This window comes from Aotus nancymaae, unplaced genomic scaffold, assembly GCF_030222135.1.
Source record: "Aotus nancymaae isolate 86718 unplaced genomic scaffold, 86718_ANA_hifiasm-v0.15.2.pri h1tg000006l, whole genome shotgun sequence".
Lineage (NCBI taxonomy): Eukaryota > Metazoa > Chordata > Mammalia > Primates > Aotidae > Aotus > Aotus nancymaae.
In genome coordinates this window covers 97,241,392-97,260,465 of record NW_026988417.1, presented here as the reverse complement: position 1 = coordinate 97,260,465, position 19,074 = coordinate 97,241,392, and the positions used below count along the sequence as shown (strand labels likewise).

Here is a 19,074-nt window from a genome sequence, read left to right as displayed (position 1 = left end):
GAGAGTCGGAAGACAGGAAGAGGGCACACCAAACAGAGATCATTGATCTGAGGAGGTATCGACCTTGAAAGAGGCTCACAAGCTGGGGGAATGTCCCCATGTAATTGCTGATCCTGATGGAAGGAGATGGGAGGGGCCCAGGGGGGTTGTCTCCACCCTAACTGGGGTTGTGCGTGTGCAGAGTCTGTGAGCAGTCCCTCAAAGGAAGCCTGAATTCTGCAGAAGGCTGAGCATGTGAGCTTTCTCAAAACATGATTATTCAAAGATCCCATCTCACAGCCGGATTTCAGACTTTGGCGTCCAAATTTGTTACAGAGCTCTAGAAAGCTCTAGGAAGCTGCTATAACAGCTTGATTGCCTTTGGTCCAGTTTGCATTTAAATCAGATATTTTCTTAAAAGGTGGGGTGGTAGGAAGTATACCTTACTCTGCTGTTTTACTCCAGAACATTGGAGTCTCGATATCTGGTAAGAATTTGTGTCACAGGTAATTTCTAGGAGTGCGAGACAAAATACCTTGGCACAAACAGTAATTCTGAGTAGTTAACATCCCTGCTGTGGCCTTGATTTCCATAGCAGAGAACCGTTGATTCGGTCTCTGGCTGCTTCCTGAACTGTCTCGGGGAGATCTCTATCCTTGGGTCTCAGGTCACGTGCACAATCTTCTGGCCACTCCAAGACGCAGGCCTGGGCCCTGGCCAGTTGCTGGGTGAGAATGGGGGTCTCTGTGCCTACTCTCCCGTCTCAGCTCTGCTAGGACGTTCTTTGGTGCCTGAAACAAAACACTCAACCTCCCCGTACTTTATTTACTAGTGTCTAAATGTTCAAAGAATAATATACTGTGGAACAAACTGATTTCAGCATCTGTTCATCTCTTGGTAGGTTATTGGCAGTAAAGATAAAATTCCAGACTGGCTTCCCTGCTACTCAGAAGGTTTCTAGGCCACTTTCCCCAGCTGCCTAACCAGAAGTGTTTGAGAATCGCAAACAAATGTTACCATTAGCCTTAGCAAAACGATGCTAAGTTATGCTGCTTCGAAACAGACGCAGCACTTACCTCTTACTCATGACCTAAATTCAACAAATTGCTGCTTTTTTTCCTTGACTTTATGTTAAACTTCACTTCAATCAAATGTGAATTTACCCCAAAGAGAGAATAACTTTGCGCAAAGATCCACAGTAAGATAGACTAAAACGGAAAGCATGCCAAGGGCGTTTAACCGTGGTTGTGTTTTCACTAGAATGAAGTGGATCCACACGGCCCTCTTCAGAAAGAGAGCTTATGCCTAAAGTGAGATGGACACACGCCAGGCCGGTGGCTGTTTCTTCCAGCTCAGAGCTCTCCTCTTTAAAATGCCTTTTCACGCTGCCGCAACTGGAGGGAGCGCCTCCCTCCAGCGCTGGGACACTACCCCCTGTTCTTTGTATTCTTGTGCACGTGGGCTGCCATTATAAAGTGCCACAGATGGAGTGGCGAAAACAACAGCAATTTATTTATTCACAGTTCTGGAAGCTAAAGGCTCATGGCGTCTCCTGGGCCCCTCTCCGCGGCCTGCGAGGGCCTCTTCCGTATCCTCAGATGGCCTTTCCTCTGCACGTGCGCGTGCCTGTGCCTCTTCGCCTTCCTACGCGGTCGTATTGGAATAGGGCCCCACTCTACTGGTCTTGCTTTCACTTAATCACCTTCAAAGAGCTTATCTCTAGATGCGGTCACATGCTGAGGTCCTGGGGGTCGGAACCCCAACTCGAACTGGGCGACAGGAGGATGAGGATACATTTGGGCTCACAGCACCTTGCCGTGCACTTTAGAATAGCGCCCATTTCCAAGTGTCCTTCCTCCCCTACTTGAATGGAATCTCCCTGGGTGAAAAGCCGGTTTGAAGATGCGGGCTTCCCGGCAATCCACTGATTGATATTCGCGGTCATGATTGGCATTTTGCTTACATTTGTCCTAAACATGTTCTGAGGGAAATAAATAATCAGCCACGGTGGCTTCGTGGCAGCGACTGGGCTAGATGGTTTCAAGGTTGCTCACAAATCAGCCTGTTAATTCCCCATCCCCATCACTGTGAAATTCTCCCTCTCAAGGGAGTTTCATCTATTTGCATAATTTCTACATGAAGGCCTCCTAGGAGAGGTCAGTCCTAACTTTAAAATTCCCAGATCAAAGAGCAAAGACTTGGGACCAACCCAAATGCCCATCAGCGAGAGACTGGATAAAGCAAATGTGGCACATTTACACCATGGAATACTATGCAGCCACAAAAAAGAATGAGTTCATGCCCTTTGCAGGGACATGGATGAAGCTGGGAGCCATCATTCTCAGCAAACTAACACAGGACAGAGAATCAAACACCACATGTTCTCACTCATAAGTGGGAGTTGAACAATGAGAACACACAGACACAGGGAGTGGAACATCACACACTGGGGCCTGTCAGGGGTTGAGGGACAAGGGGAGGGAGAGCATTAGGACAAATACCTAATACATGCAGGGCTTAAAACCTAGATGACAGGTCGATGGGTGCAGCAAACCACCATGGCACGTGTATAGCTATGTAACAAACCTGCATGTTCTGCACATGTGTCCCAGAACTTCAAGTAAAATAAAATAAAATTCCCCATGCATTGCCTAGTTCTATATCTGCACCCAGCAGCACCTGAAATCTCGGCCTGATACAGCCCCGGCAGTTCATCTTTTGTTTTGCCTGAAGTCTCCAAGCAAGTTCTCCCAGCTCGAAGGCCAGCATTCTTTCCAACAACCCATCACTCCTCGTTATGGAAGGGGAAGAACACCAAGGGCTTTCTGTCTTAGGAGCAATAATTCAGGTAATGAAGTGAGAGCATAGCCTCTCTTACGAATTCCGAGAAACCCTAAAACAGCATATCTTTTGGTACCAAAAAGATCTAGCATAGCAATTTTGTTGGTTTATAAAATGCCCAAATGCTCAAACCATATGTTTAGGTACAATTCCCAATGGCTAGATCCTTCCTTATATGAATAAAAGAGGAGGTTTTCAGTATCAGGCGGAAAAATAAGTATAGGTATTGGGGAAAATCGTCTAAATTTAACCCTGCGTCAGTTCCAAGACAGTGGAGATGGCACCAGCTTCATGGACTGGCATCTCCCAGCCTGGGAATCCTGCTTCAAGTCTGTAAGTCTGCCCAATGGGTACAGGACAAATCATACCCAAGGACCCCAAGGAGATTTGTACATAAACATGTGCCTGGCTAGATACCTCCCATGTGCAGGGTAGCTTCTAAGAAAGTGGAAAAAGCCAACATACAGACCAAGCCGACTTTCACATCAGTGAACACATTTGGCCATCTGAAAATACAGAGAATTAACACACATGGAGACCTGTGGCTTCTTCGGGCCAGCCTCAGTTTGAAAGCGAGGGTGAGATCTTTGCCAGACACTCACAGGACCTGTGCTGCCCCTAATGGAAGGGACTTTTCTCTCAGGACAAGACAAGGGGAAACACCCACAGCCTGAAACGAAGATGTGTCTAAGCATGACGGAGGCTGTGTGCAGATGATCCCTCGTGTCGATATCAGGAGTGTGAGTCTCACAAAAGGCTTAGTGTCTCTGTGGAATCTGTAATGGTCCTTTTACTTACTGGAGTCCTTTCTAAAATGGATTTTGTTCATTTTCCACTGAGATTGCAGAAGCTGCACGTGGCGTGGCAGTTTATGAATTGGGTCCCCCAGCGAGGCTCTGAAAGACAGCTGGAGTGGGGGTGGGCTGTGTGTGTGAAGCCGTTGCACAGAGCTGGAGTCCACCATGCACACAATCGCATCTATGTGTGACCCAGCAGCCTGCAAACCGCTTCCTGCAAAGGGAGAGGCGTGCCAAGGGAGGCCAGAGACTTTTGTTCATTCTGTGTATCTTAGAGAAACGTCCTTGCTGGTGTGCCATCTGAATTTTTTTCTCTCTCTCATGCCTTCACTTTTATCTCTCCAAAGTATCTCTTCTCTTCAATTTGGGGCATCAGTTTACGGCATTTTTACATACACATGTATATAGTGTGTATGCGCAGAGTTAGAGACGTAAATGTGTGTTTCAGATTCCTTCGGCTTTAGTGCTCCGTGGAGACCCACAGGAGATATCAGAGATCTCATTCTCTTTCTGTTAACATAATTGGTAGAGCTTTCCCCGTGCTCAGAGCACAGAGCTGAGTCTCGCATAACCAGCAATAACAGTGTATTCTTAAGACCTCCCTGGATAGTTTGCTAAATTCTTTCTAAGAGCCTCTCGCTGCCCTTACAAAGGTTAGCTGAAAAACAAACCAGAAACTGGGAATCCAACTCTGTGAGCAGGGAGAAGGCTGCACATTCTATGGCAGGTAGAGGCTCAGGTTCATGGAGCCATGTTTGGAGTTCTGGCAATTCCAGCTGAAGGCTGTCCTCAGGAAAACCAGCTACCCCAAGCCCAGGCAGTCGGGGTTGGCTGGGGTTTTATTTGTTTTGCTGAGTTTTTGTTGGTTGGTCTTTCACAGATGCTGCAAATCATACATGGGACCCAGAACTACACAGTGTTTTTTTCTTCTCCGTATCATTTTACCTGGCCAAAGAAGGCAAAAGAAGGGGACGGTGGCATTGCTAAGTAACAGGGAAGGATATGGCCTAAAAACCCCCTTCTTCCCCAAGTAATGCGGGAGCACCACTCCCCTCTAAGGGTTCCAAAGGTAGGTTCACAGTCTAACACACCGAAAAACAAGCCCACAGGACTCCAGGATGACATGACCGCAGAGCAAAGGAACAGAAGGAATTTGGGATGGATGCATGAAGATCTGTTGATTTCGCAAACTTGAACTTAGCAAATATGGAGTTCATTAGAATTTCTCTTTCTAAAATAAACAACCACTTTTAATATCATCAAATATCATCTATTTCTGTTGTTCTCTGTCCTGCACACTGAGAACCCAAGACAGGTCCTTGGGATGACTTTTGGGAACCAATATAACCGCGGAAACAAACGTCTTCTCAGCCAAGAACGCAGATTTCCCATCTACCTTTGACGTCCTAAAGGACTAGAGAACCCAGAGCATTTCCATAAGACTCTGATGCTGGGAGCTCCCTGCTCCCTGCTGGACTCCAGCCGTCCCCTCCCTGCCCAGAAGAGGACATGGTACTCACCAGTCATTAGGGTATAGTAATTGGGATATGAGAGACTAGGGAAGTCTGGGGTCAAGTAATCCACTTTTGCTCCTCTGCTCACAATCTCTCTGAAACCAGGCAATGACTCCAGCGCCTCATCACTGATGTAGTCTGAGCGAAAGCCATCCAGCAGAAACACCAGCAGCTTCCGGCGGGCAGAGGCCGGCTGGGCCAGGCCCAGCACGAGGACCAGCAGGAGGGTCCCAAGCTTCACTGCCATGCTGCCAGGAGCCTGCCAGAGCCCGGCTGGCACAGCCGTCGCCTTGCAGAGGCTGAGGATGGAGAATCTGTAGCTATTCTCTCTTCCAGGGGCTGGACCTTGAGCCGCTGGCCTTCCTGAGCCAAGTTCACTTTCAGAATTTAAAGGAACAGCACCCCCTTTTCCACACATCTATACTCACCCTTTACTAGAAAGTCCAGAGACCGACTCCTTCAGATGAACCAGGTTCCCAAACGACCCAGAATTAACACCAGGGGAGAGAGTTCAACCTTATTATTTTTGGTGAATGTTCCAGAAATAGAAGCACCCACAGAGATGGAATTTTAGAAGATGACAAAGTCAACACTCACTTTGCAGTTGGGCTAACCAAAGGGAGGAACCAAGAAAAAGGCACAATTTTAATTTGATGTTATCCCACATCGTGGCCTCATTTAAACTCTTTTTCACTTGTAATTTAGTAACGCAAAGCTCTGGACTCAGGGCATAAACAGGAGACAATACGTTCCGGTGGGCCTGTTTGTAAATTTCCCAGCCATGTCTCCACAGTCATAGCCCTTAAAAACAACTATTTGTCTATGTCTTGGCCGCTTATTTTTTTTTATATGCAGTGTTAATTTATTTTTCAAATATGATTTAGCTGCTGGTGCCCATAGGAGGAGGTGCTTTGTAGAGGAGCCCTAGAGCCAAGGAGAAGCTTCCAGGGTTGGACAACGGGAACTCGCTGCTGGCAGAATGGCCTGAAGCAGCTTTGCCCCAAGAGGATAGAAATGAACACGAGAGCTGGAGGACGAGAGCTTGAGATGGAAAAGCAGAGCGAGCAACGACCACACAGGCTTCAGGACAGGGAGGACGAGGCGGAGTGGGAAATGGGAGGAGGTCAGCGATGGGGGCTTCGGGACGGGGAGGATGAGGCGGAGTGGGAAATGGGAGGAGGCCAGCGATGGGGGGTAGACATGAGCTGGGGAGCAGACAGACTTAGCAAAGTCCCCAAATTCTGGGGGTTCCCTAGAGCGGCTCTGTCATGCTACAGAAAATTAAATGACACAATGCATGTAAAGGCTTGTAAAACACGGCTGAGTGCAGTAGCCCACTTTGGGAGGCCAAGGTGGGCGTTTTGCTTGAGGCCAGGAGGTTGAGACCAGGCTGGGCAACCTAGCAAGACCCTGTCTTTGAAAAAAATTTTTTTAATTTGCGGGGCATAGTGGCATGTGCCTGGTCTCAGTTACACAGGAGGCTGAGGTAGGAGGATTGCGTGAGCACAGGAGTTCAAGTCTGCAGTAAACTATGATTGTATTACTACACTCCAGGCTGGGCAACAGAGTGAGACCCTGCCTCAAAAAAAAAAAAAAAGGACATAAAACGTGCACGGTCCATAGCAAGTGCTTGCAAATGTTAGATGTTATTAGCATTATAACATCGCCTGGGTCCTGAGGAAACTTCCAAGGCTCCAGGCAAGCTTTCCAGGGAAGGAAGACAGACACCAGCCACACCGGCCACGCTTGATCAACCCCAAAATGCCTGTCCCACCTCTGCCCTCTGCTTGTGTGCATTCTCCTTCTCTTTCTCTGTTGTATTTAAGTCAAGCCCATACACAGGATCACCATGTCACTTTTTATATTATGCTGCAAAAGAGAAACACCAGCTAAATTACCACTCCCATCTCAAGGGAGTTCGCCAAGGATCAGAATTCTTTTGTCCGATAAGAGGTCATGCTTTTTACCATTAAATAAATTTTTTTCTTATTAAAAAATAAGGAAAAGGAAAGTTTATTCTAATTGTTTGTTACTTTGAAAACGATATTCTTATTTCTTTGAGCTGTGTGGTATTATTGTTGCTATAAACAGGAGGGAGGGATGGAGGAACAGATGGAGGGATGGAGGGAGGAAGGGAGAGAGGGGAGGGAAGGGAAGAAAAGGGAAGGAGGGAAAGGAAGGGAAGAGAAGAAGGGAAGGGAAGAAGGGAAAAGAAGGGAAGAAGGAAAAGGGAGGGAAGAGAAGAAGGGATGAGAAGGGAAGGGAAAAAAGGAAGAGAAGGGAAGGGAAAGGGTGGGAAGAAAAGGGAAGAGATGGGAAGGGAAGGAGAGAAGAGGGAAGGGGAAGCACAGGATGAGACGGGAGGGGAAAGGCAGGTGCATGCTGATGGGTTTGATGGGCATCCTGGAAACTGAGCATCACACGTGCTAGCAGGAGAACTTCTTCCCCCGGTGATGGCCCATGGAGGTATGAGGCCCAGATACCTGTGCTCCGTGAGTTCCTGAGAGGCTCAGGGATTGTCTGGACTGTGAGGCTGGAGTAGCAGTAGCAGTCCAGATGGTTTACTTTGGGATGGCTTCTGAGCTCACTTTGGGAGAGGTTAAGCACTCCAAATTTTAAAGATGAATATAAGAGGGAATTCCACTTTTCTCCACCACTAACAAGGGTGCACCCAAAATATGCCTCCCTGAATGTCTCACTGAGCTATCGTGGGTGTCAACTCGGAGTGACTTGCTTCAGATTAGCGTGTCCACAGATCCTCAGAGGCTCCCAAGGCTCCACAGAGATTGTTGTGATGTGTCTAGGGTGGGGTCATCTTTGTTTTATGATAACGTTTAGGATCATATTGTTTAATGACCATGTTTAGACAATGTCGCTAAAGCTTTGGATCAATAAATGATTGCCAATATGAATCTTTAATATGCATACCAACATATGAAGAAAGAGATATATGGGATGGAATTCAAACCAAGCAAATTCTAGGGTTGCTCACAGCCAGACTCCAGGTCTTAAACCTTCTAACCTAGAGAAAGTTGGAAATGAAAGCTAAAAAAAGCAAGAGGTAGAAGAAATATGTCACTTAGGTGATTAATATGAAGTGCCCAAAGCCTTGTGATCCAAAACCTACGTGTCTGTGATCTGGATGTCTTCTCCTAGAAGTGGATGTCAGCACCTAATGTTTATAAGTGCTTATTGCAACTTGTTTTCAAGAGTTGGCAATACTGTAAAGAAATTGTCCACAGGGGTTTCAATTAGATAATGCAAAATATGAAAAATTTACTCCACAAGTTGAAACGACCTTTGTCCTAAAGCTGCTGCAATCTCTCTAGGGACATGCATGAGCTCTCAGGAATGCACTGTCCAGGTTAGTCAGCACTCTGGTGCCTCGCCTTCATGGAGAGACAGGTGAGACGGAAGGAAAAGAGTCTTAGAGAGAGAAAGAGAGAGAGAAAGATGATTCCAGAGTCAAGATCCTGGTATGGTGCAATTGTGTGATTCTGAGCAAATTGCCTTTCCAGGCTTCAGTTTTTACTTCTGAAAAGTGGCAAAAGCTTAAGGTCATTTCTAGCTGTAGAATCGATGCAATTTGAAAGTGATGTCCCAAGTCAGCCCATGTCAGCCGGCTTCCACCATGGTTGGTCCTATTAATCCACCCCAGCTTTGGCAGCCCTGCTGGCCCTTTGTTGGTCCATGTCAACCCTCACCTTCCCTAAACATCGGCAGTCCTAGCTCCTTAGAGGGCTTGTCCCAATCACTGACCATGGCACACGTGCCATCTGTCCTTCTTATGGTTACGTGCTGGAATTAGGACCTTAATAAATGTTAGGGGATTAAAATCATACAGAATATGCTTTATAAATGGAAAAATTTTCTTTAAAATGTAAGATGACATAAGGACATTTTGAGATAAACAAAAGAGGAGATAATTAGTTACCAACAGGCCTGTACTGCAAAAAAAAAAAAAAAAAAAAAAAAAATACTAAAGAACGTTCTTAAGGTTGAAAGAAAATAACACAAAATGAAAATTAATATACACAGGAAGGACAAAAGGATTGTAAATGATCAATATGTGAGTAAATATAAAAGACTATGTTTTTCTTTTATAAATATTCTTAAAAATAACTGCTTAAAGTAAAAAGAGTAACACTATCATAAGAGTGATGACTTATGAAGAATTAAAAGATATAAAAACAATGGCTTAAATGAAAGGGGTAGAATGTTTAAGTGGAATTAAGCTGTTGTGAAGGTTTTTGAAACTTATGAAATGGGAGAAGTCAGATTTCAAGAGTAAAATGTAAAGTGACTGAATATTAATTCTAACTAGACTGTAATAAGGCTGCATATTGTAATTCTCAGAGAAACTACTAAACAACAACAAAAAAATACAAAGAGGTTTGACTAAAAGGTCAGTAGAGAGGAAACGTCCTCAACATAATAAAGGCTAATAAAGGCTACATTTGAAAAGTCCGCAGCTGACTTCATGCCCAATGGTGAAAAGCCGAAAGCATTTCCTCTAAGAGCAGTAATAAGACAAGGTTGCTCCATCTAAACACTTCTATCCCCCACATACTGCAAGTCCCAGCCAGACAACTAGGCAAGAGAATTATAAAGTAAAAAATAAAATCATCTCTGTTTGCCAGTGACATGATCTTACATGTAGAAACTCCTAAAGATTACACACGCACATACAAAATCATCCAAAAATCTGTTGTGTTTCTATACAGTGACAATAAACAGTCCAAAAATAAAATTAAGAAAACAGTCTCATTTACAATGGCATCAAAAGGAATAAAATACTTGAAAACAGGCCAGGCGCAGTGACTCATGCCTGTAACCTTAGCAGTATGGGAGGCCGAGGTGGCCAGATCACTTGAGGTCAGGAGTTCGAGACCAGCCTGGCCAACATGGTGAAACCTGTCTCTACTAAAAATACAAAAATTAGCTGGGCGTGATGCCAGGCACCTGTAATTCCAGATACTCAGGAGGCTGAAGCAGGAGAATCACTTGAACTTGGTGGGCAGAGGTTGCAGTGAGGCAACCATGTGAACTGTTTATTCAAGGTACCAGGCCAGTTTTTTACCCCCAAGGGATTTATTGGCTGCAGAAAGTCAAGCCTAGTCTTTAAAGATGGCTGCTTATCAGAAAACATGATGTTCCAGTCATAGCTTTGATAGTATAACCAGTGTTTCCAATTGTGTAACGTTACAAGAAGAACAGATTCTTACTGAACTTATTCAAATAATTACATTGCCATAAAAAACAAGAATACTCAACAATAGTTTCCAAATTCTAGAGGGATCAGGTCCATAGAAAAAAATGTAAATATTTTAATTTTATTTACAAAAGTATAATTTACCAGATTGTTGTACATTATATATAGCTTTTCAAAACATTTCCTTAAATGTAGAAAACAAAACATAAAAAAATTAGCAATGTTTCAGACAAAAAAAATTCTTTTTTTCTTTTTGAGATAGATTGTCACTCTGCTTCCCAGGCTGGAGTGCAGTGGCATAACCTCAGTTCATTGCAACCTCCAGCCCCAGGGTTCAATCAATTCTCCTGCCTCAGCCTCCAAAGTAGCTGGGATTACAGGCATGGGCCACCACATACGACTGATTTTTGTATTTTCAGTAGAGATGGAGTTTCACCATGTTGGCCAGGCTGGTCTCAAACTCCTGACCTCAGGTGATCTGCCCACCTTGGCCTCTCAAAGTGCTGGAATTACAGGCATGAGCCACCGTGCCTAGCCCCAGAAAATTAATTCTTATTCTGCTTGATGTTGCACTGGCAATTTCATGAACCCATCAGTTTCTTTATTAGAGTTCTAAAAGTTCTTATCCAGTCCAATGATATGATCTGAAAGTTATCAGAAACCTGTATTTCAGAGTACTTGTCAATCTTTTTCCTAAACCTTCCTGAAGAAGCAATTTTGAACTGCAGCTGATTGCAAAGGCTTTTAGAGAAGAATAAAAACAGTAACAGTGGATGACAAAGACATAGAAGAAACACAGTTAAAAATTCAATGAGAGTATATTATAGCAAGCAATTGACAAGGAAAATTGGTTATTTCTGTAGCATACAACATTTAAAAATATCAAAATTATGACTGATAACATAATAGGAATCTAGGAGTCTCATACAGTTTTTACAACACTCATATCAATAACATATCCATAAGTATAACTTAAAGAATATTTAGCTTCACTTTTATTTGTCCATACATTTCAAATAATTTATCAAATAACCCTAAGTAGCTTAATATCTCTCTTATACAAGGTAAAAAGCAAATCATTTGATCTTTTCCAACTGAAAAATCCCAGAGTTAACTCAACATCTAAGGGACTTAATTTGGAATTCCATTGGGGAAGTTTGTCAAAAATATAAAAAAGACTTAAAACACATAACTAAATAGGATCACAAGTCATTATCTCACTTATTTAACCAGAGTGATAAGTAAAAAAGCTTCAAAGACAAATACAGAAAACTACTTGCTTGTAGGAAAAACCTTCTTTTTAAGTAATCAAAGATCCACGTTCACTGCAATGGCATTATTTACAATAGCCAAGAAATAAAATCAACCTAAGTGTTCATTAACGAATGAATTAATTTAAAAATATGGTATATATATATACAATGAAACATGAATCAGCCTTAATAAAGAAGATAAATCTGTCATTTGCACCAACATATGTGAACTGGAGGACATAATGTTAAGTGAAATAGCTAGAAACAAAAATACAATATTGCTCTCACTTATATGTGGAATCTAAAAAAGTCAATCTCGTAGAAGTAGAGAGTAGAATAGTGGTTCCCAAGATCTGAGGTGGGAAGTATGGGGAGATGTTCATCAAAGGGCACAAAATTTTAGTTAGAGATGAGGAACAAATTCAAGAGTTCTGTTATAAAACATGGTCACTATCATCAATAGAAATGTATTACATTCTTGAAAACTGCTAAGTGAGTAGATTTTAAATGTCCTCACCACAAAAATGGTAAGAATGTGAGGTAATGTGTATGTTAATTAGCTCAATCGAGTCATTTTAATACATATACATATTTCAAAGCACTGTACAAAACATATACATACAATTGTTATACGTCAATTTAAAAACTAAATTAACTAATTAGAAAAAGGAATTATCCAGTCAGAAGAACAAAAAGAAAAAGGAATTAAAAAGAGTAAGGAATGTCTCAGGAACTTATGGAACATCATCAAGTGAACCAATATAAACATTATGAAAGCTGCAAAAGAAGAACAGAGAAAAAGATGACTAAAAACTTATTTAAGTAAATAGGCTTGGCACGATGGCTTGTGCCTGTAATCCCAGCTCTTTAGGAAGTCAAGGTGACAGGATTGCGTGTAGCCAAAAGTTCAAGGCTAGCTTGGACAACACAGCGAGACCCTGTCTCTCCTGAAAAAAAAAAAATGCCTTATTTAAGAAAATAATAGCTCCAAACTTGCCAATTCTAGGGAAGGAAATGGGCATCCAGATTCATGAATTCAAAATAACTTCAAATAAAATTAATCCAAAGACGTTTGCTCCAAAACACACTATAATCAAATTGTTGTCAAAAGTGAAAAACAAAATTTTGAAAGCATCAGAAAACTAATGTGTCATGTATAAGGGAGCTCCGTTGAGGCTACCAAAAGATTTCTCAGGAGAAATTTTGCTTGTCAGAAAGGAGTGGGATGATATGTACAAAGTACTGAAAAAAATTGTCAACCAAGAATTGTACACCTGGCAAAACTGCCTTTTAGAAATGAAAGAGAGATAAAGATGTTCCCAAACCAAACTGAAGGATGCAAAGGAGAACTTTTCAAGTTGAAGCTAAGTACTGCTAAATAAAAATGCAAAACATGAAATTATAGAACTCACCTTACAAAGGTAAATAAAAAGAAAAAAATACTGTACCACTGTAATGGTGTTATGTAAGTCATTCTTAATTTTAGTGTAAAAGTTAAAAGACTTTCTAAACTTTAAAACTTAAAAATATTGAAATGTATTAAAAGTAACTAACACACACAAATTGGCTATTAGATAACAATATAAATAATTGTAAATTGTAACATCCATGACATAAAGTATGTTAATGAGAGGAGAAGTAAAAATGTAGATGTGATTGAAGTTAAGGAATGAATGCTAATTTTTTTTCAAATTCTTCTAAAAAGTTGAAGAGGAAGGAATACCTGCAGATTCATTTTATGAAGCCAATGTTACCCTCATACCAAAGTCAGACAAGAATACTACAAAAAAAGAAAATTACAGGCCAATATGCCTGATGACTATAGATGCAAAAACCCTCAACAAAATACTAGTAAACTGTATTTGATATAACATTAAAAGAATTATACATCATGATCAAGTGGGATTTATCCCTGGAATGCAAGGATGATTCAATGTGCACTAATCTATAAATGTGATACACCACATTAACAAAAAGAAGGATAAAAATCACATGATCATCCCAAGTGATGCCGAAAAAGCATTTAACAAAATTTATTCTTCTTTCATGGTTTAAAAAAGAAAACTCTAAGCAAGTTAGGTATAGAAATAGTCTACCTCAGCACCATAAAGGCCACATGTGGCAAGCCCACAACTGACACAATACTCAACAGTGAAAAACTGAAAGGTTTTCCTCTGAGATCAGGAGCAAGAAAAAGATACCCACTCTCACCATTTCTATTCAAAATAGTATTGGAACTTCTAGTTAGATGTAGTCAAGAAAAAGAAACAAAAGGCATCCAAATGGTAAAGGAAGAAGTTAAATCATCTCTGCCAGTGACATAATTATATACATCCCTTAAGACTCCACCAAAAAAAAACTGTTACAACTAATAAACTAATTTAGTAAAGCTGTAGAATACAAAATCAATATACAAGAAACAGTTGCATTTCCACATAGTAACAATGAACTATCTGTAAAAGAAAATAAGAAGAAAAATTCCATTTACAATAGCATCAAAAAGAATAAATTACTTAGAAATAAACTTAACGAAGGTAGTGAAAAACTTGTACATGAAAACTACAATAAACTGATGAGAGAAATTGAACAAGACACAAAAAAATGGAAAAATATTCTGTGTTCATGGATTTAAAGAATTAATATTATTTAGATGTCCATATTAACCAAAGCAATCTGTAGATTCAACATTATTCCCATCAAAATCCCAGTGGAATTTCTTAAAGAAAGAGAAAAAAATCTAGAATTCATATGGAACAACAACAGACCCAGAATAGCCAAAGCAATCTTGAAAAAGAACAACAAAGCTGGAGGCATCACACTTTCTGATTTCAAAATACATTAGCAAGCTACAATAATCAACACAGTTTGGTATTGGCATAAAGACAGACACATAGAACAACAGAACAGAATGGAGAGCCTGGAAATAAACTCACACATTCACAGTCAATTGATCTTCAACAAAGACGTCAAGAATACACAACAGGAAAGAACAGTCTCTTGCACAAGTGATGCTGGGAAAACTGGAAATTCACATTCAAAAGGAATAAATTGGACCCCTATCTTATACCATAATGCAAAGATCCCACGAACATGGAGTAAAGATTTAAAGGTAAGACCTGAAACTTCAAAACACTTAGAAGCAAACATGAGGGAAAATCTTCATGACATTGCTCCTGGCAATGAATTTATGGATATAATATCAAATGTGCCAGTAGCAAAAGCAAAAATAGACAAATGGGATATTGAAGTAAAAATTTTCTGCCCAGCAAACAACAAAATGAAGAGACAACTTATGACACAAATAAAATATTTACAAACTATATGCCTGATAATGAGTTAATGTCCAATATATATATGGAACTCCTACAATCTAACAGCAAAAAGCAAATAATGAGAAAATAGGCAAAGATCTTGAATAGATATTTCTCCAAAGAAGATATACAAATGGCCAACAGGTATAAGGTGTTCAACATTACTGATTATCAAGGATGCAATTTAAAACCACAATGAGATAACACCTTATACTTATTCAGAGGATTATTAATTTTTAAGAAAAGCACAAATGTTGATGAGTATGTGGAGAAATTGTAACTTTTATTTATTGTTGGTGGGAATGTAAAATGATGCAATCACTATGGAAAACCTTTATAGATGTTCTTCAGAAAGTGAGAACAGAGGTAACATATGATACAACGACCCTACTCTTGGGTATATGTCCAGAAGAATTGAAATTAGAATCTCAAAGAGGTACCTACTACACTCCCAGATATTTTGGGAGCATTGCAGTATTGCAGATTATTTACAATGCCAACCTATAGAAACAACTAAACTTTCTGTTGACAAATGAATGGATAAAGAAAATGTGATATACACAGACCTGAAATATTATTCAGCCTCAAAGAGAAAGAAATCATAAGATTTCAACATGGATGAACCTTGAGGACATTATATTAAGTGAAATACTCCAGTCACAAAAAGCCAAATAATGTATAATTACTCATACATTCATTATCTAAAGTAATCAAATTTCTATAAACAGAGAGTAGAATGGTAATTACTAGGGGCTAGGGGAGGGGGCAGAAGAGATTTGTTTAATGGGTATAGAGTTTCAGATTTTCAAGATGAAAAATTTCTGGAGATCTTCTGTTTTACAGCAATGTGAATATACTTAACATTATTGAACTATACATTTAAATGGCTATGATAGTAAATTTCATGTTATGTGTTTTTATTATAATAAAAAGCAACAAAAGCCAGTAGAAAAAAAATACTCAATTAGCTTCAAAGAAGATAGGAAAAGATTAAACAAAGGATTAAAAACAGGTTGGACTGGTAGGAAAGAAATACCAAGATTGTGGACTTAAGCCAAACCATCTAATAATTATTACATGTAGTGCACTAAAAATTTCAAATAAAAAGCAAGATTGGATAAGAAAGCAGACTCAACTATAAGTTCTCTAAAAGATGCACATTAAATATATAGACACAATGGGCTGTGAGCCAAAGGATGGTAAAATACATAACTGGAAAGGTTATATTAACAGAAGATAATACAGACTTCAAGTGTTATCAGTGACAAAGAGAGACATTTCATAATCATAAAATGGTCAGTTCCTCAGAATAAAATTAAGTTAATACATATGTCTACACCTAATGACACAGCTTAGTTTCTAAAACACATAATTAGGAACCTCACAGAACTAAAAGCAAAATAAACAAACTCACAAGTATGGGGGAATTTTAACCCTCCTCCTGCAGCTACTGATGGAACAACTTGATAAAAATAACTAAGTAAAGTTATAGAAAATTTAAACAAGACTGTCAATAACTTGACCAAATCGATATTGTAGAACCACTAGACCCAACAACAGAATACATTGTATTTATTTCCAAATGCATTTAGACTGTCGTAAATGGAATATAACAGATAGAACATAATAAATAGGCCATATTCTTAACCATAAAAGAAGTATCAGTAATTTCAAAAGACTGACATCTTCTAAGTGGTCTCTGACTGCAATGGAGTAAAATTAGAAATCTAACAATATCATATCTATAAAAATGCCACATATTTGAAATTAAACCATACAATTCTAAAAAAAAAATCCATTGTCAAGGAAAAAACACAGGGAGAAATTAGAAAATATTTTGAACTGAATGATAATGAAAATAACATATCATAATTTCTGGTATGCAGCTAAAATAATGTTTAGAGGGAAATGTAAACTTTTTTTTTTTTTTTTTTGAGACAAGGTCTTGCTCTGTTACCCAGGCTGGAGTGCAAGGGCGTGATCACGGCTCACTGTAGTGACAACCTCCTGGGCTCAAGTGATCCTCCTGCCCCAGCCTCCCAAGTAGCTGGTTCCACGAGCACGTGCCACCATGCCTGGCTAATTTTTTCTGTTTGCTAGAGATGAGGTCTCACTATTTTGTCCAGGCTGGTATCCAACTCTTGGGCTCAAGTGATACTCCCACCTTGGCCTCCCAAAGTGCTGTGATTACAGGTGTGAGCCACCACACTCAGTGGAAATGTATAATTTTAATACTTGTGTTGTGAAAAAAGAAAGTTATAAAAATCAATTATAGAATTTTCCAAAATAAAACATAGGAAAAGAAAAGTAACTTGAGCTTAAAATAAATAGACACAAGAAAGTAAAGATAAAACTTAGTTCCTGTAACCGCACAGGTAAGATTTCTGAAAACCAAATCCAGAGTCTCACCCTGTAAGTGGCTGAATTACAATGTAAATTGAACTGCCAACATCACAAGGCATTTTCCAAAGAGAAGGCATGGATTGGAAAAGAATAAAATTCCCCAAATTTGAATGGAGACATATGGGAACATCTCATTGAAGTCAGGGGCACTGAACTTCTAAATTCTGCAGTTTTCTTTGCCAGTAGAAGCAGTCCTTTACTCCCATATGAAGAGATTAGCTCTGCTTTGCTTGAAAAACCTGTAGTGGCCTCCCCTGAGGTGACTGCCTTGCAAGGCACTGCTGAATCTCCTCAGGACCTATCTCCGTCACTTCTTTGCCTATAGACCTAAGTCCCAGTCAGCTCTAAGGGGTGAAGTGCAAAGTGTGACCTACAGGAATGTGCACTACACACCAAAAGAAATGCATGATTCTTCCAACTTATACAGACAGACATTGGGAATATGTGTGGAATGGATATTAAAGGTGTGTGATGATGGAAGGAACATAAAGTTGGATCAGACTGAAATTATTGATACAGGCTCACTCAGCAGGGGATACTGGATTCAGTGCTGTACCCTGAGGAGGGATAAAGTACTCTGTTTTTTGTTTTGTTTGTTTGTTTTCAGTTGGTTGGCTCACATTTGGAACCAAGGGTCACCTACACTAAATACATATGCAAAGCTAGAAATGCCTCCATATACTGTAGAAGAAGGCATCCAAAGGTTTAGGAATATTGAAATGCTTGAATTAATTTGTCATGTAATACCTACTCACCCACTCCAGGTGGGTCCAGAGGAGGTAGATTTTGCCATGACTATGCGAAATACATTTGAAGGGGAACCCTGGCATCCTTGAAGAGCTCTGCAGTCGCTCTTCTCTATAGGTCATAAATTACAATGGGAACTGCTACCATCTAACTGGAATCTCTAAATGCAAAGAGGTAATTGGATCTCAGGGTGGCAGGGGACAAGAGGCAGCACTTAATTGTCAAAGACATTGTGGCTATGTCTTTGGCATAGTTACCAAAATCGACAGAAGAGTCAAAGCAGTAGCCAGAAGTGTCTGGTTCTCAGAGACCTATAGCTCTGGCTAGTTGATCATGGTGTTCCTAGAAAAGAAATAGACAACATTTCTACTAATTCTTACTTGCTCTGTATGAGTGAGAGTTCCAGGTATAGTGGCGAGAAGTCTAATTTGAATCCCCAGAGACTTGTGACCTCCCAATCAATTCCAAAACTTGAGTTTGTGTACACACTCAGAACCCTCAAATGAATGACTATGTTTCCTGGAGTAAGGATCTTATCACACTGACAAAAATTTCTCCCAGCCTTTCCCAAAGACAATTTACCAGGATGACCTTGCACGGGGGAGAGGGAAATAATCTGAATTTTCAGGGAGTACTGGATACTCCCTCTGAACTAATGCTAATTCCTAGAAATGCAAAACATCCACCACAGTTCACCAGTCAAAGTAGGGGCGTGTAGAGGTTAAGTGATCAATGGAGTCAGCCTAAGTCCATCTTACAGTAGATTCAGTGGGTCCCCAGACTCCTCCTGTAATTATTTCTCCAGTCTGGAATGCATAAGTGGAACAGACATTTTCAGCAATTGGCAGTATTCTCATATTAGACCAGAAATAAAGGAAGATAAAGAGAGGACAAGTCAATAAAATAAAAGTGACAAATAATAGAGAAAATGAATAAAGCCAAAAGTTAGTTCTTTGCAAAGATGAATAAAATTAATCGGCCCCTGACAAAACTGATAACAAGAAAACATAAATTAGC

The 19,074-nt window shown here is 40.3% G+C and overlaps 1 protein-coding gene across 4 annotated transcripts in view; it reads right to left on the bottom strand.

Annotated features, from left to right (window-relative positions):
• The window catches only part of ENPP6 (ectonucleotide pyrophosphatase/phosphodiesterase 6), a 245,630-nt gene that overhangs the window by 123,694 nt on the left and 102,862 nt on the right, over positions 1-19,074 (bottom strand). The window contains exon 1 of one of the 4 annotated variants that reach the window (XM_012472541.3): positions 5,138-5,387. The exons of the other annotated variants lie outside the window; for them this stretch is intronic. Within the exon in view, the coding sequence (XP_012327964.1) occupies positions 5,138-5,378 (241 nt within the window). The 5' untranslated portion in view covers positions 5,379-5,387. Of the gene's footprint in view, positions 1-5,137; positions 5,388-19,074 lie in introns of those variants that run through there. 4 annotated transcript variants of the gene reach the window in all.